Consider the following 24,818-nt stretch of genomic DNA (forward strand, 5'->3'; position numbering starts at 1 on the left):
CTGACCTCAAAAGGAGAGCTAGGTCTAAGAGTTATGAAGCAGCACACAGGCCAAAATACTGATGCTGATTTAGTCTTGTCCTCACATGGTGAGCTCCCTGTAAGCACTGCTTGAATAGGCCATTCACAGGTGGAGCCAGTTGCCAATATTTACCGAGATGCAGCTCTCAGTCTCCCTCTGTTGGATGGCTGGGGCCATGGCAACCTGCCCCTTACGTGCCCCTTAGGAACAGCTCCCAACATCCCTTGCCAGCCACGAGACATGAAAGGTGTGGTTCACTTTCATGGACCAGGGAATTTGAAGATGGTACAAGACAGGGTTGACCTGTCTCAGCACCTTGAAGTGGAGCTAACTTCCTAGAGTCCCCATGCAAGGGGTGATCTATAATTGACAGCCATACTTGCTGACCAGGAATGGAAAGAAAGCCCCAGGCAGTGACATTCATTGGTGTTTTGCTCTCAAGTGCAGGAGGCTGTCGACAAGATAGCAAGAGCTTTCTTCCAGGAGCCTCAGCAGCAATGCTTCAGAAGTGCCATGACAGGTACCCCATTTCAGTCTCTTGCTCAGGAAACGGTGGTAGCAGATACCAATATTAGCAACAAATGGGTGACATACTGACGGAAGAATGCCAAAGGGAATTGTGGGCATATTCCTCCTAGAAGAGGTGGTTGGCCCAAGAGGTGGGATTGGCCAATATGAGGCAATAAAGGTTTACTGTAGATCCTAGTTAACCCTCTCTGCCTGGCCATTAGACTGTGGGTCATGCCCTGAGGACAGACTTACAATGGCCCCTAAAAGCTTACAAAAGGCTTTGCAGAATTGATAGCAAACTGGGGGCTGTGATCAGAGACCAAATCCTGGGGTTTCACATGGATCCTCGCCACATTCTGCAAGAGCAGCTCAGCGATGTCTGGTCAATCAGGAGGCATGCCCTTACCTCAAGACCCTGGACCTGGCTGCAGATGGGAGATACAGTTTCTGGAGTGGAATGAGAGGCAGGTATCACCAATCTGCATGGGCTGCTCATAAGACTCAAAGTGCCCTGTGACTACCATGGCAGGGGCCTTGGGTGGGGTTCAGTGCTCTGAAAAAGTATTTGCATGATTTCTTCTATTTTTGTGTACATCTCATTTTAATAGTTTCAGAAATTAAAACAAAATCTAAGATAAAGGGCAACCTGAGTAAACACAAGATACAGTTTTCAAATGATAATGATATTTATTGAAGCCAAAAAGTTATCCAATACCAAGTGGACCTGTGTGAAAATGCATTTGCCCCTATAGTTACTAATTACCCAAATCTATAAAATTGCATTCATAATTATGTTCAGCTGGAGTAGACACAACCAGGCCTCATTACTGCAAACCCTGTTCAATCAAATCAAGACTTAAATAGAACTTTTTCAACAGCATGAATTTGGTTAAATGTTCTTACCCAGTAACACACTTTGCCAAAATTGAAAGAAAAAACAGAAATCATGGGAAAGAAGGTGATTGAAATTTATCAGTATGGGAAGAGTTACAAAGCTAATTTAAAGGCTCTGGGACTCCAGATATCCCCTGTGAGAGCCATTATATCATTCCTGGCAGCTCAAACCAATCTGGCCATTTTCCCCGGGCCTCTCTTATCAACAAGGGGTTTATACCCACAGAACTGTTGCTCACTCATTGTTTTTCACACCATTCTGTGTAAACTCTATAGATTGTTGTGTGTGAAAATCCCAGGAGATCAGCAGATTCTGAAATACTCAAATCAGGACATCTTGCACCAACAACCATGCCATGGTTAAAGTCACAGAGATCACATTGTTCCCCATTCTGATGTTTGATGGTACAGTATGCATCAAACCAAGCACAAAATTCAAAACATTACATCAGTGATGCGACTGTCAGCTGCCTCCATAAAAATCTTCTGATACGTGCAGCACGATTAAGTGAAAATCACTGCATGGCATAAGTGATTAATCTATTACACAAACTATTGGGCATTTGAGAGTTAACATCCTGTCCCTAAATGACATCACAAGGATTAACACTTCTCTGATTTGTTTAAATGAATGGTGATACTCAGAAGACCCAATGTCTATAAATATCTGTAGTATATCTGTTGAAGACTGAGACAGCAAAAGCATTGGCAAATCTTTGTGATGTTATTCCTTGTGCTACTCCTTTGTTTTAGCCTGGCAAAGGGAGAATATTGCCATATTCAGGAAAACCCAGAATATCCTCTGCTGTCTAAAGATGGAGATGTGATAATTGGAGGTATCTTTGCAATACATGATGGTACACAGACTGGGTCACTGCCATATACTGAAAAACCTAATCCTTTAATCTGCATTAGGTTTGTTTTTATGGAATATTTTACATTTATATACATATATATATATATATATATATATATATATATATATATATATATATATATATATATATATATATATATATATATATATATTTGTTTTTTTAGGAAACCTGCATTGTATTTGTACATGTGTGTGTCTTTTAGGTTTTATTTAATATTAAATATTATTTGAAATTTCTCATTATTTTTTATGTATATTTGTAGATTTATCCTCAGTGAATTACGCCTTGCTCAGACCATGATTTTTGCAATCGAAGAAATCAACAGAGACAACAGCTTGCTCCCAAATATCTCAATTGGTTACAGGATTTATGACAATTGTCTCTCAAGATTGTTCTCTATGAAGGCAGCCATGGCTTTGATGAATGGTATGGAAATAACAGCAGATGGTGATTGCACTGGACAAGCCGCAGTACAAGCCATCATAGGGGAGTCAGAGTCTTCTCCTACTATAGCACTTGCAAAAACTACAGGGCCTTTTAAGATCCCAGTGGTAAGGATCAATTATTTAAATAATTATTTTAAAACAATTTATTTCATTGTTACAAGACACTGGAAATATGCATGAGATGATTATCTTCATTTATAGAGCAATATCTACAGTTAAATCAAATATCCATTCTTATCTATTTAGACTCCTCTGAGATGAGTCTCTTTAGCCTCAACAGCTAAGGGAAGCTGAATTTTACTTTGAGACACAATTTTAGTAATTATGTTTAACATCCCATTTTTTTTTTTTGATTGAGGAGTCATAATTGCATGATTACTCAAGATATCTGTTTGTTCTTGAAAAAGGCATGTTATTCTTATGGGTGTCACGGTGGTGCAGTGAGTATCATTGTTGTCTCACTGCCCTTGGTTCAATAGTGTACTTGGGTTACTGCCTATGAGGAGTTTTGCTCTGTGTTCTCTCTGTGTTTGTGGGGTTCCTCCGAGTATCTATAAACATGCAGATAGGCAGAATGGCTATAGTAAATTGCCCCTAGGCTTGAAAGTGTGTGTGTGTATTCAGGGATTGTAAAAGCTGCAGTAAAGCTGAATGAATGAATGTTATTACAGATTATTATTTTTCTTTAGTTTGATGCCATTGATTTTCTCCATTAAAACAGGCTCCTGTCATCTAGCTAGGAAAGTAAAAATGTTTTACCTCTCTTTCTGTCCTTAGGTAAGTTATGCTGCCACATGTGACTGTTTGAGCAACAGAAAAGAGTACCCCTCTTTCTTCAGGACCATAGCAAGTGACTTCTACCAGAGTAGAGCATTAGCATATTTGGTCAAGCACTTTGGCTGGTCTTGGGTAGGAGCAGTGAACAGTGATAATGATTATGGCAACAGTGGAATGGCCATTTTTCTAAATGCAGCCAAAGAGGAGGGAATATGTGTTGAGTACTCTGAGAAGTTTGACCGGTCAGATACTGCCAAAATCATGAAAGTGGCAGATATTATTAAGACAGGCACAGCCAAAGTAATTATCATATTTCTTGCCCACTTTGATTTGAAAATTCTAATAAACCAGCTTATTCTAAAAAATGTCACTGGCTACCAGATGATTGGTGTTGAGGCATGGATTACTTCTGTCAATGTATTAACACCAGGAAGTTACAACATACTGTCTGGATCCATTGGTTTTGCTATAGGAAAATTGAACATTGGTGGTTTTGCTGACTATGCTGTCAATGAATTTTGGCAAACCGCAATCCCTTGCTTGCATACAGAGGGAAACATTTCTCAGACTGAAAACAACTGCAGCAAATATAAAGATATTATTCCGTTAAAAAACTACAGTGAAGATATATCTGAACTGAGGTATGCAAATAACCTGTACAATGCAGTTTATGCTGTGGCACATTCTTTACACAGTCTGTTGAGATGCACGGAAAACCAAAGTTGTAAGAAAGACAAAACAATACAACCATGGCAGGTAACACAAAGAAGACAACAAAAGCAGGTCATGTCCATGACTGATATTGTAATGAAATTAATTCTTTTTTTTTCACCTTTGAAGGTTGTTGAGTCTCTAAAAAAAGTAAATTTTACTACCAAATTTGGAGACAACATTTTCTTCGACAGCACTGGGGCAACACCGGCAAAGTATGATGTGGTGAACTGGCAACGAGGGTTCAATGGAGAAGTGCAGTTTAAGGTTGTGGGCTATTATGATGCCTCTTTGCCAAGTGGACAACAATTTGTCCTAAATACTGAAGATATAATCTGGGCTGGAGAGAAAATAGAGGTACATAGTTTACTCATTTTTTTTTAATTAAAAATATATATAGAATATATTTAAATAATAATAATAATAATAATAATAATAATAATAATAATAATAATAATAATAATAATAAATCAGGCCTAATGAGGTTATATTATAAGGAATATCCATGAAATGTTTTACACCAAAATAGTGCTTCAATATATATATATATATATATATATATATATATATATATATATATATATATATATATATATAAAGCACAGAGCTATAAAGCTGTTTATTGTTTTGATAAGTAAACAATTATGGCTCATCAGCTGCATGGAACTGTCAGATAGAAGCTTATAATTCCGGGATTGTATTCATAATGTATTGTTTGCATTAGAAGCCAAGGTCTGTGTGCAGTGAGAGCTGTCCTCCAGGAACCAGGAAAGCTGCACAGAAAGGAAGACCTGTCTGCTGTTATGACTGTATACCATGTGCCGAGGGAGAGATCAGTAACCAGACAGGTAATTTCAGCATTACCAAGTTTCAAAGACAAGTTGTTAATTGTGCATTGTGTATCCTCTTTTTATTATTTAGGATACAGTTCCTGAAAAATGGTATTAATGAATAAAACCATGAGATAAAGTATATTTTTCCTTCCTAATAATAATAATAATAATAATAATAATAATAATAATAATAATAATAATAATAATGATTATTTTGCAGATTCAAATAACTGTGAGCAGTGCCCAGGAGAATTTTGGTCTAATGCTGACAGAGATAAATGTGTGTTAAAGGTCATAGAGTTTCTTTCATTTACAGAGGTTATGGGGATAGTACTGGTAGCTTTTTCTTTAGTTGGAGCGGCATTAACTGTGTTGGTCGCTATTTTATTTCTAACAGCAAAGGACACTCCCATTGTTAAGGCCAACAACTCTGAGCTGAGTTTCCTGCTGCTGTTCTCTCTGACTCTCTGTTTTCTCTGTTCAATTACTTTCATTGGACAGCCCTCTCACTGGTCCTGTATGCTGCGCCACACAGCATTTGGGATCACCTTTGTCCTCTGTATCTCCTGTGTACTGGGGAAAACAGTAGTTGTACTAATGGCCTTCAGGGCTACACTTCCAGGCAGTAATGTCATGAAATGGTTTGGACCTCCACAGCAGAGATTCAGTGTACTTGCCTTCACTCTCATACAGGTTCTTATTTGTGTGCTTTGGCTAACAGTTTCTCCTCCTTTCCCATACAAGAACATGAACTACTACAAGGAAAAGATCATATTAGAATGTAACTTGGGCTCATCTATAGGTTTCTGGGCAGTGTTGGGTTATATTGGTGTTCTTGCTTTCTTGTGTTTTGTTTTGGCTTTTCTAGCTAGAAAGCTGCCAGATAATTTTAATGAAGCTAAATTCATCACATTCAGCATACTCATATTCTGTGCTGTGTGGATCACCTTTATTCCAGCTTATGTCAGCTCTCCTGGAAAATTTACTGTAGCTGTGGAGATATTTGCTATTTTGGCCTCCAGTTTTGCTCTACTATTCTGTATATTTACACCCAAGTGTTATATTATTTTGTGTAAACCGGAACTAAACACAAAGAAAAGTATGATGGGTAAAATGGCATCTAAATCACTTTAAGAAAAAATGTTCAAATCTGCAAACATATACATCATTTTAGCTGAAGACTGTTACACTTGTACACAATGTCAAACATAATCAACTAAATAATATTGAGATATGTTACATCTAATTACATATAATATAAATATGGATTTGAACTGATTAAACTTATCACAAAAAATAACAACTGTGTCTTATGTCTGTCTATGGAAAGAAATTGTTTTCAGTAACATGCATGTATCTAATCAGGAATATAAGCCAATTATTGTCATTATTCCTATTGGCATTAATAATTTGTGATGGACATAAATAATATGTTATAAAATAAATAATAAAATCAAACCTAAATAAAGACACAATAAATCCTAAACTCCACAAACCAAATGTAAAAATTCTTGTACTATGTGATGGATCGTTATCGCTTATTTGGAAGACTCAATGAGTACGTCATATTCATATAATACATATTAAAATAAAGCATTTAACTTTCTATACATTTCATTCTGAAAATCATTATTTTGCACTGTTAAATATGTGGAAATATGAAGAATCAAAGGGAAATGAGGTTGTACTTTAAGTGACGACTTAAAGGAGGCAGTACAGATGGGATCATGCAATAGGAAACTGGGGCTGGGTGGCTTGGCTAGGAATTTAGATGGGACAGAACTGTGAGAATTCATTCACTTGCAAAGCAATCTGATATGTAGCCCTACAAATGCTGTAACTGACGGAGATGATAATGATGGGCAGAGGTCTCCAAAAGGGAAATAATAACTAAGCTCAGGTCAACACACTCCATACTGGTTATGGAGAACAGTAACAAACTGAAAAAAACAGGGAACAGTTCCCAATGTCCCTTGCCAGCCACGAGACACGGAAGGTGTGGTTCACTTTCATGGACAAGGGAATTTGAAGATGGTACAAGACAGGGTTGACCTGTCTCAGCACCATGAAATGGAGCTAACTTCCTAGAGTCCACATGCAAGGGGAGATCTATAACTGACAGCCATACTTGCTGACCAGGAATGGAAAGAAGGCCCCAGACTTGATTGGTGTTTTGCTCTCAAGTGTAGGAGGCTGTTAACAAGGTAGCAAGAGCTTTCTTCCAGGAGCCTCAGCAGCAATGCTTCAGAAGTGCCATGACAGGTACCCCCATTTCAGTCTCTTGCTCAGGAAACAGTGGCAGTGAATACCAATATTGGCACCAAATGGCTGACATACCCAAGGTAGAATGCCAAAGGGAATTGTGGGCATATTCCTCCTAGAAGATGTGGTCGGCCCAAGAGGTGGGATTGGCCAATGTTAGGCAACATAAGGTTACTGTAGATCCTTGTGAACCCTCTCTGTCTGGCCATTAGACTGTGGGTCATGCCCTGAGGACAGACTTACAGTAGCCATTAAAAGCCTACAAAAGGCTTTGCAGAAGTGGATAGCAAACTGGAGGCTGTGATCAGAGACCAAATCCTGGGATTTCCCATGGATCCTCACCACATTCTGCAAGAGCAGCTCAGCAGTCTGTTTGGCCAATAGGAGAGCATGGAGGGGTGAGAACCAAAAGGCCTTAGAAAAGTAATTGACTGCACCTAGGATCACAGAGTTGCCTTGAGAGATCGAAAGATTCTAATAAAATTGGTGGTCAGGTGGTATGATGAGAAGGGAAATGGAAGGGCTCACCACTACTTTTTGCTTTGGGCACACACCTGGCAAGCAGATACATAGTAGCAGAGACCCTGATTGATGGTTGGCAACCAGAAGTGTCTGCATAAGAATTCTACAGTTTTGCTGATACAAGAATGTCCAGTCAATCAGGAGGCATGCCCCGACGTCAAGACCCTGGACCTGGCTGCAGACAGGAGATACAGTTTCTGGAGTGGAGTGAGAGGCAGGTATCACCAATCTGCATGGGCTGCTCATAAGACTCAGAGTGCCCTATGACTACCACGGCAGTGGGCTTGGGTGGGGTACAGTGCTATGAAAAAGTATTTTCATGATTTCTTCTATTTTTGTGTACATCTCATATTAAATAGTTTCAGAAATTAAAACAAAATCTAAGATAAAGGGCAACCTGAGTAAACACAAGATACAGTTTTTAAATGATAATATTTATTGAAGCCAAAAATTGATCTAATACCAAGTGGGCCTGTGTGAAAATGTATTTGCCCCCATAGTTACTAATTCCCCAAATCTATGAAACTGCATTCATAATGGGGTTCAGCTGGAATAGACACAACGGGCTTGACTACTGCAAAACCTGTTCAATTAAAATCAACTCCTAAATATTACTTTTTCAACAGCATGAAGTAAGTTAAAATGTCTTACCCAGTAACACAGACTTCCAAAATTGAAAGAAAATCCAGAAATCATAAGAAAGAAGGTGATTGAAATAAGTCAGGGAAGGATTACAAAGCTATTTCAAATGCTCTGGGACTCAAAATAACCACTATGAGAGCCAACATCTCCAAATCTCACAGTATTGAACCTTCCCAGAAATGGCTGACTTTCCAAAATTCCTCCAAGAGCTCAGTTACTACTCATTCAGGAAGTCACAAAAGACCCAAGGACAACATAAAAGGACCCACAGGCCTCTCTTGCTTCAATATAGGCCACTGTTCAAGGCACTGGGCAAGAAATGTCATCCATGGAAGAGTGGCGAGGTGAAAACCACTGCTAACCCAGAAGAACATTAAGGCCTTTTTGAATTTTGCCAAAACACACCTAGATGATCCTTAAAATTTTTGGGATGATGTTCTGTGAACTTATGAGTCAAAAGTGGAACTGTTTGGAAGACAGGGATCCCAATGCATATGGCATAAATCAAACACAGAATTCTACAAAAAGAACAATCATACCTACACTCATGCATGGCAGTGCAAGTGTGATGGTGTGGGGATGCTTTGTTGCTTCAGGGCCTGGGAAGCTTGCAATAATTGAGGGAAACATGAATTGTGCTCTAGACCAGAAAATCCTAAAGGAGAATATCTGGTCTAGAGTCCGTAAATTGAAACACAGGCCCAACTGGATTATGTAGCAAGACAATGATCCAAAGCATCGGAGTAAGTTCTAGTCCTAGAAGTAAGTGATTAATTATTGGAAGCTTTTGGTTGCAGTTATTGCTGCTAAAGGTGGCAAAATCAGATTTTAATTTTAATTTTAAGGGAGAAATTAGTTTTTCACATGAGTTATAGGTGTTGGATAACTTTTTTTACGTCAATAAAAAAATTAAAACTGTATTGTGTGTTTACTGAAGTTGCGTTTGTTCCCTTTCAAAAGGGAACTCCACATTGCCTTTAGCATAACACTATGGGAGCACCCTTACACACAACCGGCATCTGAAGCTTGTGTAAAATCATGCCTATGTGGCAATGTAGCTCGATTCATAGAAACTATGCCACCCCGAGAAAACGGGAAAAATAACCCAAATAAACACACAAATATGTTCCACTTAGAACAGGCAAGAGGCATGGGTTTCAATCTAAAAAATAAAACAGCAAAACAAAAAGCAAAACAAAGCAGAATAAAACCAAACAAGCACAAAGTAAAAGCCAAGCAAACCGAAGCAGCAAAACCAATCAGAATCAACCAGGCAGCAATGTGGCTCCGCGAGTGAGGGGGAGGAGCTATAAAGAAACGACCACATCTCACTCAGTCCGCTTTAATGCATGCAAAATCGAGGACCCTAAGAACAACAAACAGGTGTTACCACCTCAATTTGGAATGCATGCAGGATCATTTAGCTTGAGTAGTACAATTTACCTACCATGATCCAATGACATAGTACTCACGATGGCACATACGAAAATCATGATAGCTTCTTTAATAGTTGTGATGGCAACAGTTGGCGCTCCGACCCGGGGCTCCGTTAAACTACCATGCTACACAAATGGGGTCCTTGATGGCACACCGCACTGAGAGTGAGCAGCACACCACACCTGCACACAGTCTCGGTAGCCCAATGTCACACTAAACAAGTAAATCACATTGTAAGTGGACAACGCTGGCATCAAACAGCTAAAGGACAAAGCTAAACACACATACCTCTGTAGTCCATAGCAATGAAAGGAAGGGGCGGGTTTTCAACCATGATGCATTCAGGGAAGGCCTAAACCAATGGTTTTCAAAGTGGGGGCCACGGCCCCCTTGGGGGCTGCCAGGGGGCGCCTGTGGGGCCTCAACAATTTGGTATGAAAAATAAATAAATACATAATTTTTTCTTTCTCACTCTCAGACAACCACACACACATGCACACACAATCAATTCCTAATCTAATGTAATGTAAAGATGCAAGATGTAATTATTAATAAAAAAAGGGGGGATATATTAAGAAGTCTGTATTTTTAATGTGTTTTAAAGACGTCTTGCAAAAGGGGGTCCTCGGTCAGATGTTATTGCCATTTGGGGAGCTTTGCCCTGGAAAAGTTTGGGAACCACTGGCCTAAACAATCAGTTATATACAGTGGTAGGAGGATAGCTCACTGGCCACGTAGTTAATAAGGGTGACGTTTTAACGACACACACCCCACTACACCTATTTATAGGCCTGCCATGACCAGGTGACATGACAATTAAGCGCATCGCAATATATATGGTACCTGTGAACCACGCTGTTAGCCTTATTATCTTCCGCGAGACTGCATATCGGTTGTTTGTGTAAAGAAACAAAAAGATGCTTAATTTCCTCTCTATCTTTTCTCAAAATCTCTGGACTTTTCTATACCTTTAAAAAAAAAGACAGGAAAATAAAAAGGAATAAGCGAGATAGAAAAATATGAGTGAGAGAATTCAGAAAGTGTGTTACACCTTGCTCCGGTTTCATCACTGGGATTAGTGCACACTTTCTGTGTGAAGTGTCTAACGATGGAGCATGCGATGGCTCTCTTCTCGAAAGCCGAAGCGAGTTGGGTTTCAGAGGGTCGCGGATCTGGGTCGGCCACTGCTGAGGCAGCTAGCTGTCTCAGGTCCAGGGGATCCCATGGATCCGGAAGAGGAGCTGGAGACGAGTGCTGCTCTATCTCTTGCTCTGTTTTCCAGGTCCGGCTGTACGTTGGATTTTGGAGCTCGTGTCACGACTCCTCCTTCCTCTATGGACAGCCAAAAAAAAAAAACACAGACAAAAATAGAAGTAATAATGACTCCAAGCAGCCAGAAGGATGTGCTAAAAACTGAGAGCAGCATATAAAGAGCTGCTTGAAGTGATTACTAAAGCTAGATGAGCTTTTTCTCCCCAGTGAAAGTAAATCCCTCACACTGCAGAAAACTCCCCTTTCTTCCAGAAGTGCATCACAAAATATCAGACTTCTGGGGGAAAACCATGCATGAGCCGTATTTATAACCCCACGATGTAAAATTATTCGGCCATTATGGGGAATGAACGGCATGGCTATTTAGCTAAGCTGAAGGTGAAGGTGCTTGGGAGCTACCTCTCTCAATTGATGGCAGGTAATTTGTGGGGGCCGGCTTTGCCATCCAAGTCACCATGTAAGGCCACTGTGGCATTGGTGGGCAAGGCCTATGCAGTAGTAGTCTTGCTTGTGGGTCACTGCAGACAAAGACAGTGTTGCAGGCCTACCAAGCAGACCTGCTGAGTGAGCTCGACATATGGCGGCATTCCGCCAGTTCCTTCCCTGGTGTGTCGAGTTCACCCAGGCTTCCACAAGTGGAGCCCGGGCCAGCACTAGTGTGAGGGAGACACAGAAGGTGAGTATGGCAGCCTACCAATCCCCGCAGACAGCCAGGGAACCACACGGCCACAGTCGCAGCCTGCTACTAAGCCTGATCTGAGAGTGGTCATAAAGGCCAAGCAGACAAAGAGGAGCGGTCCTGAGGGGCCTGGCGGGACGTGTCAGGGGACATGGGGTTGTTAGGGCAGTTAGCCCCTAGTGCTACTGTAGGGCCTTCCCTAGCCAAGGCTGTCCCAAGTTTTCAGTGTTCTTTGGTCATCGAGTTGTCAGAGGGCAAATAAAATCTAATGCTTTCCCTTCAATAGAATGTGGAAAAGTTAACATCACTAATAGACCATCTGGCAGCATGGAAACTACTGCCAAATGTGTCTCCATGGGTTCTGTCTACCATAGAAAAGGGTTACCGGGTCCAGTTTAGAGCTCAACCGCCCTCGTTCAGAGGTGTGCTCAACACAGAAGTCAGCACAGACCAGAGCCCCAGCATTAGCACAAGAAGTAAGATCCTACTTGGACAAAGGGGCCATAGAACATGTACCCTGTTCCCTGAGGGAGGGAGGTTTTTACAACCGTTATTTCCTGGTCCGCAAAAAATAGAGGAGTATGCGGCCAATTTTAGATCTGCGTCATCTGATCTGTACTCTTCGGACATACGGGTTCAAGATGCTGACGCCCAAACTTATCGTTCCACAGATTCAGTTTGAGGATTGGTTTGTGACGATAGATCTAAAAGGTGAATATTTCCATGTATAAATATCGCTAGCTTTATCCCCTTGCTCCTTCACAAAGTGCATGGATGTCATTCTGGCTCCATTGTGACTCCAGGGCATCCATGTACTAAACTACCTGGTTAACTGGTTAAATCTAGCATGATCCAGGGAACTGGCGGTTCAACATCAAGATGTTGTTCTTGCCCACATGAAGAGCATGGGGCTCAAGTTGAACCTCAGAAAAATATGCTTTTTCCAGTGCAGTGGACAACTTTTCTAGGGGTTATAAGGATTCTACTGTGATGAGGGCATTTATATCCCCAACATGCGTAGGGTCAATCCTATCAACATTGAGCAAGATAAAGCTGGATCTTGGCATCCCCTCCAGTCTGTATGAGAGACTGTTTGAGTTTATGGCAGCAGCAGCTAACATCATACCATTGGGCCTTTTGCATAGGAGACTGTTTTAGTGGTGGCTGAAAAGTTGGGGGTTTTGTCTGAGGATGAAAGCTCTGAGTATAATCAGTGTCATGCAGCAATGCCTACATGCTCTGAGAATTTGGAATTGTCCCAGGGTTCTAACCTTGGGTCACACTCTAGATGTGACCTTGGCCACATGTGCACCATGGTGTCCAGCCCTAATGGTACGAGAGGAGTGAGGGCAAACCACAGAGTGCAGTGTGTTGTCTCCTCGGAGGCGAACACATCCACTTGTGCTTGGCCAAACCTCCACCATATGGACTCCACCACTTGTGGATTGAGCCACCAATACCTGGGCCTCAGCCCCTGCCTCAACTGGATGTGTTCCCCCACATTCCAGTTGCCCAGAATGTACATTGCACTCACTGACAAAAACTATCCCTTTGCCCAGAGAAGAATTAGTTGTCCCTCCCTGAACAGGGGGCACGAACATAATCCTCCCTGGTGGTCAATATATAAGACCACCACTGTGTTGTCTGTCATTTGAGCTGTGCTGACCTCTCAATTGATGAAGAAGGAATTTCAGTGCTAGAAATATGGCCCAAATTTCTAGGCAATTTATATGCCACTCCAGATGAGGGCTGCTCCAGAGACCATGACAGCCATCTAAGACTGCGCCCAGTTCATGAGGGAGGTGTCTGCCATTACTGTCTTGCGATAAGGAGACACCCCTATATGCTTTTCCCCTGATTGCTCTGCTCCCACAAGTTCTAGCGAGAGTTTGCCAAGATTGTCTACGTCTCCTACTAGTAGCACCTTACTGGACAGCTCGAATATGGTTCTCAGAGACAATATCCCTGCTAGACAGCACTCCTTCGGAGATTCCCATCCTCAGGGATCTACTGTCTCAAGCCGAAGGGCTGATTTATCACCCTTGGCCAGAACTATGGAAACTGTGGGTCTGGCCCCTGAGGGGCACCAGCCCATAGATTCTGGTCTCACAACTGAGGTTATAGAGACCATATAGAATGCTAGAATGCCATCCACAATGAAATTGTGTGCGCTCAAGTGCAACTTTTTGTCTAGTGGTGTGGAGAATGTCAGCTAAACCCAGCTAACTGTGCAATTGCTACAGTCCTGGAGTTCTTACAAGGACGTTTCTCAGTGGTGTTGGCTCTTCCTATAATCAGGGTCTATGTGGCGGCCATTTCACCAGCCATGCCCCTATTGATGGAGACTCTGTCAGGTAACATCCTCTAATTTCTAGGTTTATGCATGGTGTCAGATGGCTAAGGCCCATCTGCATACCACGCATACCTTCCTGGGATCTTTCTGTGGTCCTGGAAAGTCTGTCAGGTGCCACATTTGAGCCCTTAGAGTCAGCCTCTGAGAAGCTTCTGACTCTAAAGATAGCTCTTCTGCTGGCCTTGACATCTCTCAAGCGAGTACGAGATCTACAGCTCTCTGTTGCCCCTTCCTGCCTTGACTTTACCCCTGGATTAGCCAAGACCTTCCTGTATACTAGATCGGCTTATATTCCTAAAGTGCCTACATCTGCTGCCCAACCAGTACTGTTGCAGGCTTTCTGCCCTTCTCCGTTCCTCATACCGGAACAAGATAAATTGCACCGACTGTATCCAGTAAGGGCTCTCTGTACTTACGTCCATGACTCCGGCCAGCGGCGTAAGTCAGAGCACCAGCTGGTCTGCTTTGGCGACGACAGTAGAGGTAATGCTGTGTCGAAGCAGCACATGTCTAATTGAATAGTGGAAGCAATCTCTATCGCGTGTGAGGCACATGGTCTCACTATGCCTCTAGGCATAAGGGGGCTCATTCCACTAGGGGGGTCAGCTCCTCGAAGGCTTTGTTCAAAGGGGTATCCTTACATGATGTGTCTGTTGTGGCAGGATGGTCTACGCCGCACACAATAATTCGATTTTACAGCCTGGATATACATTCTGGCCCGGGCTCAAGTGTCTTGCAGTGACCCTCGGACTTGGCTCTTTTTGAACAGGCCATACCCTCGCTATGACAGAGTTGATATTTTCGTTCCCACAGCGTTCAGCTAATGCAACGTGGAGTTCCCTTTGAAAGCAAACGTCTGGTTATGCGTGTAACCCTGTTCCCTGAGAAGGGAACGAGATGTTGCATAGTTTTGTCTTACTAGGGCATGCCTGTGAATTGCATCTTCGCTTCAGATAATAGAGGCTGACGGCGCGGTTCCCAGGTGTCATTTATATATCACACGACGAGCTTAATTGCCATGTCATCTGATCACGGCAGGCCTATAAATAGGCATGATGTTACACAAGCTACAGATGCCGGTCACGTGCGAGGGCACTTTCCACAGGGTTCAGCTAAGGCAACGTCTCGTTCCCTTTGCAGAGAACAGGTTTACTTGCGTAACCCAGATGTTTTTTTAATATATACTTCATGTTTTCATTGTCCTGAAATTCTGTCCTAGGGCAGCAGTTCAAACAGGGATTGTCCGGGGTGGGATGGATCTTTTAATATGTTCTGGTCTTTTTTGGATAGATGGAACTGTAAAGATTTTCCAGGGAAGGGAGAGAGCAGCCAATAATCTTCTGGTGACTTTCTGGCAGAGTAACAATCCTCTGGAGCACTATCCTTTCTGTTTCTGTGCAGCTGGCAAACCACACACAGATATAATAAATCAGCATGTTCTCTATGGAGTAGTGGTAGAAGGACAGCAGTACTTTTTGGGTGAGGTGGTTCTTCCTAAGGATCCTCAGGAAGTAAAGCCTCTACTGTGCCTTCTTTATCAGTACTGTTAGTGTTTGTTAGTGATCCAGGTTACATCCTCCTCTATGTGCAGGCCCAGGAACCGGAAGTCCGGGACACTATTCACATATTCCCAGTAGTGAAAAGGGGCTGAATATCCATTTTATTTTTCCTGTAGTCTATTATCAGCTCCTGGGTTTTGCTGGTATTGAGGACCAGGTTCTTATCTGTGCACTAAACATACAGCTGCTCCACCTCATCCTGATAAGCAGACTCATTCCCCCCAGAGATGAGCCCCACTATGCTGGTGCCACCTGCAAATTTAATGATGCTGTTGCTGGAGTGGGTGGGAGTGTAGTCATGGGTGTACAGGGTGTAGAGTAGGGGGCTCGGCACACATCCCTGTGGGGATCCAGTGCTGAGACTGATGGCTGAGATGATGTGAGGGTCAAGTCTCACCCTCTGGGAATGATCTGATAGGAAGTCCTTAATCCAGAGGCAGATTGGGTGAGGTAGTGCCAGGTTTACCTGTTTGGTCACCAGTCTGTGAGGGAGTATAGTGTTAAATGCAGAGCTAAAGTCCACAAAGAGCAGCCTACCATAGCTCCCCCACTGCTCTAGGTGGGTCAGGGCAATGTGGAGAGTTGTAGTTCTGGCATTAGCTGTTAGCTCTGTAAGCAAACTGGTGTCAAGTGTGGGTGGGAGGTTTGAGATTATGTACACATACAAGAAATACAACAATGCAACAGTTAAAGACCCACCTCTTCTGTGAAAAAAAAGAAAAAACACCTTACTCTGGCTCTTACAACTTTACTCTGCACACTTTATTTTTTTCTAGAATTCAATTAAAGATCTCTTATAGTAGCACTACTTGTATTGTTCTCTGCTTCATATATCACTTTGCTTGTATTTCATCATTTGTAAGTCGCTCTGGATAAAAGTGTCTGCCAAATGAATAAATGTAAATGTAAATGCAAACAGAAGTTTGACAGCACGTGCACTGGGCCCAGCATGCACAAGCCTAAAACAGTGTTGAGTGGGAACTGTTGACTGAATTAAGATAGGTGCAGCTAACATCTATCCCTTAATGACATCACAAAGCTTACGTACCTCACTGATTTATCCAAACTGAATGTTCATACCCAGAAGACCCAAGGCATGTCTATAAATATGTGAAGAGTATATCTATTGTGGACTGATCTAGCAAAAGCCTTGGACACACATTGTGATGTTTTTCCTTGTACCACTCCTTTCTCTTTGCCTGGCAAAGGAAGAAAATTGTCATATTCTGAAAAACCCAGAATATCCTCTGCTATCTAAAGATGGAGATGTGATCATTGGAGCTATCTTTTCAATTCATAGTGGTACACAGATGCAGCCACTGCCATATACTGAAAAACCTCAACCTTTAATATGCATTAGGTTTGTTGTAGTGGAAATATTTCATATTAACACTGTATATTTATCTGATTTTATTTTAGGAAAACTATATACTATATTTGTGCTTTTGAAGGGTTTTATTTTGACTTTACATTAAATATGTGATTTATATTTTCTTATGCTTTTTATGTATATTTGTAGATTTAACCTCAGAGAATTTCGCTTTGCTCAGACCATGATTTTTGTAATTGAAGAAATCAACAGAAGCAACCATTTGCTGCCAAATATCTCAATTGGTTACAGAATTTATGACAACTGTGTCTCAAGATTGTTATCTATGAAGGCAGCCATGGCTTTGATGAATGGTATGGACATAACAGCGGATTATGCCTGCTCTGGACAAGCAGTAGTACAAGCTATAATAGGGGAATCAGAGTCTACTCCTACTATAGCACTCACAAGAACTACAGAACCTTTTAAAATCCCAGTGGTAAGGATAAATTATTTTAAGAATTATTTAATAATCATCTTTTATAGTTTTAAAAAAAGGACTTTAAATACATACAATAAGTGTCTTAATTTATAGAAATATGTGCAGTTAATTCTAAAATTGTAATTATTATGTTTTAATTGCTATCAGATATGCATGTTTACTCTAGATTGCTATTTGTTTTTGAGCAATATACAGTATCTTATCAGCATTGTTAACATAAGTACACTTCTGGATGTATAGTATCATATAAATCCCATGCAATCATAATATATAAATATTGTTTTTAAAGATTATCATTTTTTTGTTTGTTTTCTATTTGATGAATATACATACAGTATATGAAGTGTATTTGATGAAGAATATTTGATGAAGATAAATATTCAAAAACTTGTAGTAAAGACTAACTAGTAGGAGTAAAAACTAACAAAATGTGCATTAGACATTTTGTCTGTCCTTCTCTACTCAGATAAGTCATGCTGCCACATGTGAATGCCTGAGTAGCAGAAAAGAGTACCCCTCTTTCTTCAGGACCATAGCGAGTGACTACTATCAGAGTAGAGCACTGGGATATTTGGTCAAGCACTTTGGCTGGTCTTGGGTGGGAGCTGTGAACAGTGATAATGACTATGGCAACAGTGGAATGGCCATTTTTCTAAATGCAGCCAAAGAGGAGGGAATATGTGTTGAGTACAATGAAAAATTTGACCGGTTAGATCCTGAGAAAGTCATGAAAGTGGCTGATATTATTAAGAAAGGCACAGCCAAAGTAATTATCATATTTCTTACCCAAGTTGATATGAATATTCTAACAGACCATCTTATTTTAAGGAATGTCACTGGCTACCAAATGATTGGTGTTGAAGGATGGATTACTGCAGTGAACCTAGTAACACCGGCAAGTTACAATATATTGGCTGGATCCATTGGATTGGATGTGGGAAAAATGAACATTGATGGTTTTGCTGACTATGTTATAAAAGAGTTTTGGCAAACATCTTTCCCTTGCTTGAACACTGTGAGAAACATTTCTCAAACTGACAGCAACTGCAACAAATATGAAGATATGATTCCATTTAAAAATTATAATGAAGATATATCAGAATTGAGATATGCAAATAACATCTACAATGCAGTTTATGCTGTGGCACATTCTCTACACAGTCTGTTGAGATGCACAGAAAACCAAAGTTGTGAGAAAAATAAAACAATACAACCATGGCAGGTAACACAAAAGAAGAGGCACAAAGAAGGTTATATTCATGAACGATATTGCCATGAAATGAATACTTGTTTGCATTTTCCTTTGAAGGTTGTTCAGTCTCTAAAGAAGGTCAATTTTACCACCAAATTAGGAGAACAGGTTTGGTTTGACAGCACTGGGGCAACAGCTGCAAAGTATGATGTGGTGAACTGGCAACGAGGGTTCAATGGAGAAGTGCAGTTTAAGGCAGTTGGTTATTATGATGCCTCACTGCCAAGTGGACAACAGTTTGTTCTAAATTCTGAAGATATCATGTGGGCTGGGGAGAAAAGAGAGGTACATGCATTGGGCCTCATTCATCAATCTTTGAGTAAATTTTAGTAAAGTAAAGCATTTCCATAAAATATGGAGATAAATTACAGAGCTGTATTTGTACATTGTTTGCTAATTGTAGTAATTTTAATTTTAGAAAATAAGACTAATTCCACAAATACAGTGTTTTTTTTGTTGTTGTTGTAAAAATTTATGCTCTAAAATGTGATATACATGCCATTGAATATATATGAAATGCTTTCCACAAAAATAGTGCTCTCTAGTTAAAAAAAATTCTCTCTCTCTCTCTCTCTCTCTCTCTCTCTCTCTCTCTATATATATATATATATATATATATATATATATATATACAAAGCTGAAAAGCTTGTGTGTCATCAATGAGCACATTATTGTTACAACAGCTTCATGGAATTGACAGATAGAATGCTATAATTTGAATGTACGGAAACATTTTCTAAATTAAAATAGATTAGTAATAAGTAGATACAATTATTACAATTAATAATGTGAAAAGTACTGATTGTAAGCATAATATTTTGTTCACACTAGAAGCCAAGGTCTGTGTGCAGTGAGAGCTGTCCTCCAGGAACCAGAAAAGCTGCACAGAAAGGAAGGCCTGTCTGCTGTTACGACTGTATACCATGTGCAGAGGGAGAGATCAGTAACCAGACAGGTAATTTCAGCATTACCAATTTTCAAAGACAAGTTGTTAATTGTGCATTTTGTATCTTCCTTTTATTATATAGGATCCAATTCCTGAAAAATAGCATTAATAAATGAATCATGAGATACAGTTTATTTTCCTTCCTAATCAGAACAATGATTATTTTGCAGATTCAAATAACTGTGAGCAGTGTCCAGGAGAATATTGGTCTAATGCCGATAGAGATAAATGTATCTTAAAGGTCATAGAGTTTCTTTCATTTACAGAAGTTATGGGAATTATACTGGTATTTTTTTCTTTGTTTGGAGCTGTATTAACTGTCTTAGTAGCTATTTTGTTTCTAATAGAAAAGGACACCCCCATTGTTAAGGCCAACAACTCTGAGCTGAGTTTCCTGCTGCTGTTCTCCCTGACTCTGTGTTTCCTCTGTTCACTTACATTCATTGGACGGCCCTCTCAGTGGTCCTGTATGCTGCGCCACACAGCGTTTGGGATCACCTTTGTCCTCTGTATCTCCTGTGTACTGGGGAAAACAGTAGTTGTGCTAATGGCCTTCAGGGCTACACTTCCAGGCAGTAATATCATGAAATGGTTTGGGCCTCTACAGCAGAGACTCAGTGTTCTTGCTTTCACTCTCATACAGGTCCTTATTTGTGTCCTTTGGTTAACAGTTTCTCCTCCTTTCCCTTATGAGAACATGAACTACTATAAGGAAAGGATCATTTTAGAATGTAACTTGGGTTCAGCTATAGGTTTCTGGGCCGTGCTGGGTTATATAGGAGTTCTTGCTTTCTTGTGCTTTGTTTTGGCTTTCCTAGCTAGAAAGCTGCCAGATAATTTTAATGAAGCTAAATTCATCACATTCAGCATACTCATATTCTGTGCTGTGTGGATCACCTTTATTCCAGCTTATGTCAGCTCTCCTGGAAAATTTACTGTAGCTGTGGAGATATTTGCTATTCTGGCCTCCAGTTTTGCTCTACTATTCTGTATATTTACACCTAAATGTTATATTATTCTGTTTAAACCTGAACTAAACACAAAGAAAAATATGATGGGTAAAATGGCATCTAAATGACTTATTCAAATGACTAAAGTTATTCAAATTTGCACACATATACATAATTGTTTAAGCTATGCTAAAGCTTGTTGAACCTGGACACTCAATTGAATATACTCAACTAAATAATATTTTTATGGTAAATCACATTATGTATATATATAGTCTGTACATATAATTGAACAGATTGATTCTACATCTACTATCGTTCAGAACAGATTAAATTTACCATAGAGACTCACAATTGTTTTTTATCTGTATCCATAGAAAGCCATTTTGTATTCAGCAAAATGCATGTATGTAATCAGGAATTTAGGAAAATGATCTTACTGGCATTAACAATTCAACAGTGATATCATATTGATAGGCCCAAATGTATACTGTATAAACATAAACCAACCTATCAGTCAATATATAAACAAACAAATAAACAAGTTTTGCAATAACAGAAAAAATAATAAACTTCACAAACAAAATCTTAAAATTCTTGTACTAGATGATGGTTTGTCAATCAATGGCTATAAGGAAGCTAGTCCCATGTTAATCAGTGACAGCAGTCAGCACCACAGGAAAGCCTAAGAAAAGAGCAAAGCAATTGACTTTGCCATTTACAACAGCTTTGGATCATGTAGGGCCGGACTGGGACATCATTTCAGACTGGGAGTCTCACACTTATGTAGGCCACCCCATATTCCCACAACAAAATTTTTAATTATAGCCAACCCATAATAACAAACAAGCAGCTTAGAGGTAGTGAAGCAGTCCTGATTTATTTCAGCTTACATGGGTCTTCATAGAACATTTTAATAAGCATTTAAACACCAGAAGTACAAAGCTGCCAGTAATTATCTACTTCTCACTCACAAAAGTACATTAAATGCAGAAGAGAGATAAACAAAAGACTTATCTTAGAAGGTCAGCAGGTAACGCAAGACTTCACTGTTATCAGCAACTTCATCAATAATGTTGTCAATGTCAATTCCAACAATTATCACCCTTTTTGTTGACATTAACATGTAAGCCTCAAGGTGTTCTTGATTAATAGAGGTCCTAGGTCCAGAACTGTCTCCACATTATTGGAAAATTACACCTTTTTAACCTCAGTCTAATTTGTGAGCACAGAATCTAATTTTCTTTTAGTTCAAATTAAAGTATACCATTAGAGCAATGTGTTGTTTTTGTAGACTTAAAAATACTTAAAATACCTGAGTATTTAACCATCCTATATTTCTTACAAATATATTAAAGAATATTTCATTTCTCTTATTTTACTTCTAACTGACCACTGCACTGAGCTAGTGCCAGGTTGACTCTCTCCACCTTATTGTGAAAAATAGGAGAAAAAAGTTTAAAGTTTTTTTCAACCTCACTTATGGGCAGACACAACTTTCTAAATTGCCTAAATATCTTAGTACAATAACAACCACATTATGACAATTAAAAAAAAAATCTAATAAATCTAATACCATGATATTACCTTTTATGGCTCATAGCTTGGAAAAGTGGTTGTTGTTGTTGTTGTTGTTTTTATTTGCCTTAGCTGTATTTGCAATTTCAAAATTTCAAATAACAACATGGAGGGTTCCCTAAACATACTGCATGTCAATTTGGATATTTGATATAGCGTAGCATTGAGATAGTAATATATATATATATATATATATATATATATATATATATATATATATATATATATATATATATATATATATATATATAGCATTATAGATTAAAGATAATGCCTTCCTTTAGCATATTTAGAGTGATGACAGTAATAGTCATAGTAGTGGAAATGTGGTTAATACATAATTACTAAGATAGAAAACACAAAGCTACAGTATTTACCGATGAGACTGACCTGCACTTAAAGCCCTGAACTGGTCAGTAATTTTGTTACATTTCATGGCTTCTTTTTAGATGGCTTTCCTTTTGTGTACCCTTTCCCTCTCTGCTCCACCTCTTCATCCTCATTCTGTGCATTGATGACTATGTTAGAAACCATTCACTGGAGCTGAGGTGAATATTAGTGTTCATGGTTCAGATATATGATTTATTATTGATTTATTTTCAAATGCTGAATTTGTAAATGATCATTGAGTACATCAGACACGCAATAATATAAAATAATAATCATTATATAAATGTAAAAAAAAAATTAATGAAGATAATTAATGCTATGTCTACACCAAAAGGAAACAAAAAACATAAAAGTTTATTTTATTATTTAAAATAAAAGCTGTATTTTTTTTTTTTTTTCGAAAAAGGCAGTTTGTCAGCCAAATATCCTCACAAGATCACCTCCGTCATACACTCCTATCCTTGTGGGCAAGGAGTCCCCACCAATATATAAATACAAGCCCCCTATTTTACTGTAAAACTGTATATCTGATAAAATCTGCCTTTTGTGAAATCTAATTCTTGGACATACATTCTTTTCAAAAAGTACTGGAACAGCAAGGCTATGTCTAGTGTTTTCACTATACATTGAATACATTTGGGTTTAAGATCAAAAGATGAAGATGAGACCATAGATCAGAATTTCAGTTTTCATTTCCTGATATTTACATCTTTTAAGGGAGCAAAAGTATAGGAACAGATAGTCTTAAAGTAATTTAAAGTAACACTTAATATTTGGTTGCATATCCCTTGCTTGCAATAATTGCAATTGACATCACCATCATCACATCATCAATACAGATGAGTTAGCTCATTCCAGAAGTAGGCATGCAAGCCTATGCCATGACACTACCTCCACTGTGGTTGGCTGATGTTCTATGTTTTGGATCATGGACAGATTATTTCTTTCTCCACACTTTGGCCTTTCCATCACTTTTGGTGGATGGAATGGTAATGAAATTACTTTCCTACCACAGACCACTCCCTGGTCTCGATGTTGGTTTATCCTTTTTAACAACAAATACTGTCTTCAATATGAGATGATAGATCAGAATTTGAACATTCATTTCCTGATATTTGTATCTAGATCATTAAACAACTTAAAACATGGCACCATTTGTTTGAACCCACCTATTTTTCAAGTGATCAACAATATTGGAGCATGTGACTGACTGTTTCTTGTTGCTCATATGTGCTCTGTTAGATTGATTTTTTAAAATAATTAATAGATTGGGGTTATGTCTGGATTACACATGTAACCCTGTTCACTGAGAAGGGAATGAGACATTGCGTGAGCTCCATGCTGTGGGAAGTGCCCTTGCACTCAACCGAAATCTGAAGTCTGTGTAAAATCATGCCTATTTATAGGCCTGTTGTGGTCAGGTGACATGGCATTTCATGCAACGCGTGACTTTAAAACGACACCTGTAAACCACGTCATCAGCCTCTATTATCTGAAGTGAAGACATGATTCAAAGGCATGCCCAAGTATGACAAATCTACACAATGTCTCATTCCCTTCTTAGGGAACAGGGTTACATGCGTAACCCAGATGTCCCATTTCAGTAGGAACTCAATGATGCATGAGCTTCACACTGTGGGAACGATTATACCCACACCGTCATGCTGAAGGAATGGTCTGTCACAGAGGGTCCATAAATAGGGGAGTGGCTGGGCAAAATGGTGGCCACGTATAACCTAATTGTATAAGGAGCCAACCTTGCTAAGAAATGTTCCAGTAAGAACTCCAGGACTGTAGCCATTGCACAGTTTACTGGGTCACACTGTTCCTAGCATTTTACATGGTCTCTACAACCTCAGTTGAGACACCAGAATCTATGAGCTGATGCCCCTCAGGGGCCAGATGCACAGTTTCCATTGTTCTAGCCGTGGGTGATAAATCAACCCTCTCGCTTGAGACAATAGATCCCTGCGAATGGGAATTCTTTGGGAGTAGGAGATATTATCTTAGAGAACCAAATTTGAGCTGGCCAATCTAGTGTCTCAAATCAGCTTTACAGAAACATATAAACACAGAATACAGATTTTAAGTGTGT

At 39.7% G+C, this 24,818-nt stretch overlaps 2 protein-coding genes across 2 annotated transcripts; both read left to right on the forward strand.

Annotated features, from left to right (window-relative positions):
* Positions 1-906: 906 nt before the first annotated feature.
* LOC124627823 (extracellular calcium-sensing receptor) lies at positions 907-6,204 on the forward strand. The gene is made up of 7 exons (XM_047154572.2): positions 907-995; positions 2,179-2,340; positions 2,566-2,854; positions 3,527-4,282; positions 4,367-4,594; positions 4,962-5,085; positions 5,291-6,204. Exons 1-7 carry the CDS (start codon positions 907-909, stop codon positions 6,202-6,204), a joined length of 2,562 nt encoding a protein of 853 aa, XP_047010528.2.
* A 1,775-nt stretch (positions 6,205-7,979) lies between these two features.
* LOC124627824 (extracellular calcium-sensing receptor-like) lies at positions 7,980-20,883 on the forward strand. The gene is made up of 9 exons (XM_047154573.2): positions 7,980-8,072; positions 14,079-14,238; positions 15,639-15,748; positions 17,005-17,156; positions 17,316-17,604; positions 18,074-18,829; positions 18,917-19,144; positions 19,691-19,814; positions 19,976-20,883. Exons 1-9 carry the CDS (start codon positions 7,980-7,982, stop codon positions 20,881-20,883), a joined length of 2,820 nt encoding a protein of 939 aa, XP_047010529.2.
* The last annotated feature ends 3,935 nt before the right edge of the window (positions 20,884-24,818 follow it).

This window comes from Ictalurus punctatus, chromosome 4, assembly GCF_001660625.3.
Source record: "Ictalurus punctatus breed USDA103 chromosome 4, Coco_2.0, whole genome shotgun sequence".
Lineage (NCBI taxonomy): Eukaryota > Metazoa > Chordata > Actinopteri > Siluriformes > Ictaluridae > Ictalurus > Ictalurus punctatus.

Bases quoted from the DNA above. Each gene is read 5' to 3' on its own strand.
- LOC124627824 (XM_047154573.2), top strand. From the start codon at position 7,980: ATGTCCAGTCAATCAGGAGGCATGCCCCGACGTCAAGACCCTGGACCT. The intron at 17,605-18,073 runs GTAAGGATAAAT...TTCTCTACTCAG, and splicing joins AACCTTTTAAAATCCCAGTG to ATAAGTCATGCTGCCACATG. The intron at 19,815-19,975 runs GTAATTTCAGCA...ATTATTTTGCAG, and splicing joins AGAGATCAGTAACCAGACAG to ATTCAAATAACTGTGAGCAG.
- LOC124627823 (XM_047154572.2), top strand. From the start codon at position 907: ATGTCTGGTCAATCAGGAGGCATGCCCTTACCTCAAGACCCTGGACCT. The intron at 2,341-2,565 runs GTTTGTTTTTAT...GTATATTTGTAG, and splicing joins AATCCTTTAATCTGCATTAG to ATTTATCCTCAGTGAATTAC. The intron at 4,283-4,366 runs GTAACACAAAGA...TCACCTTTGAAG, and splicing joins AAACAATACAACCATGGCAG to GTTGTTGAGTCTCTAAAAAA.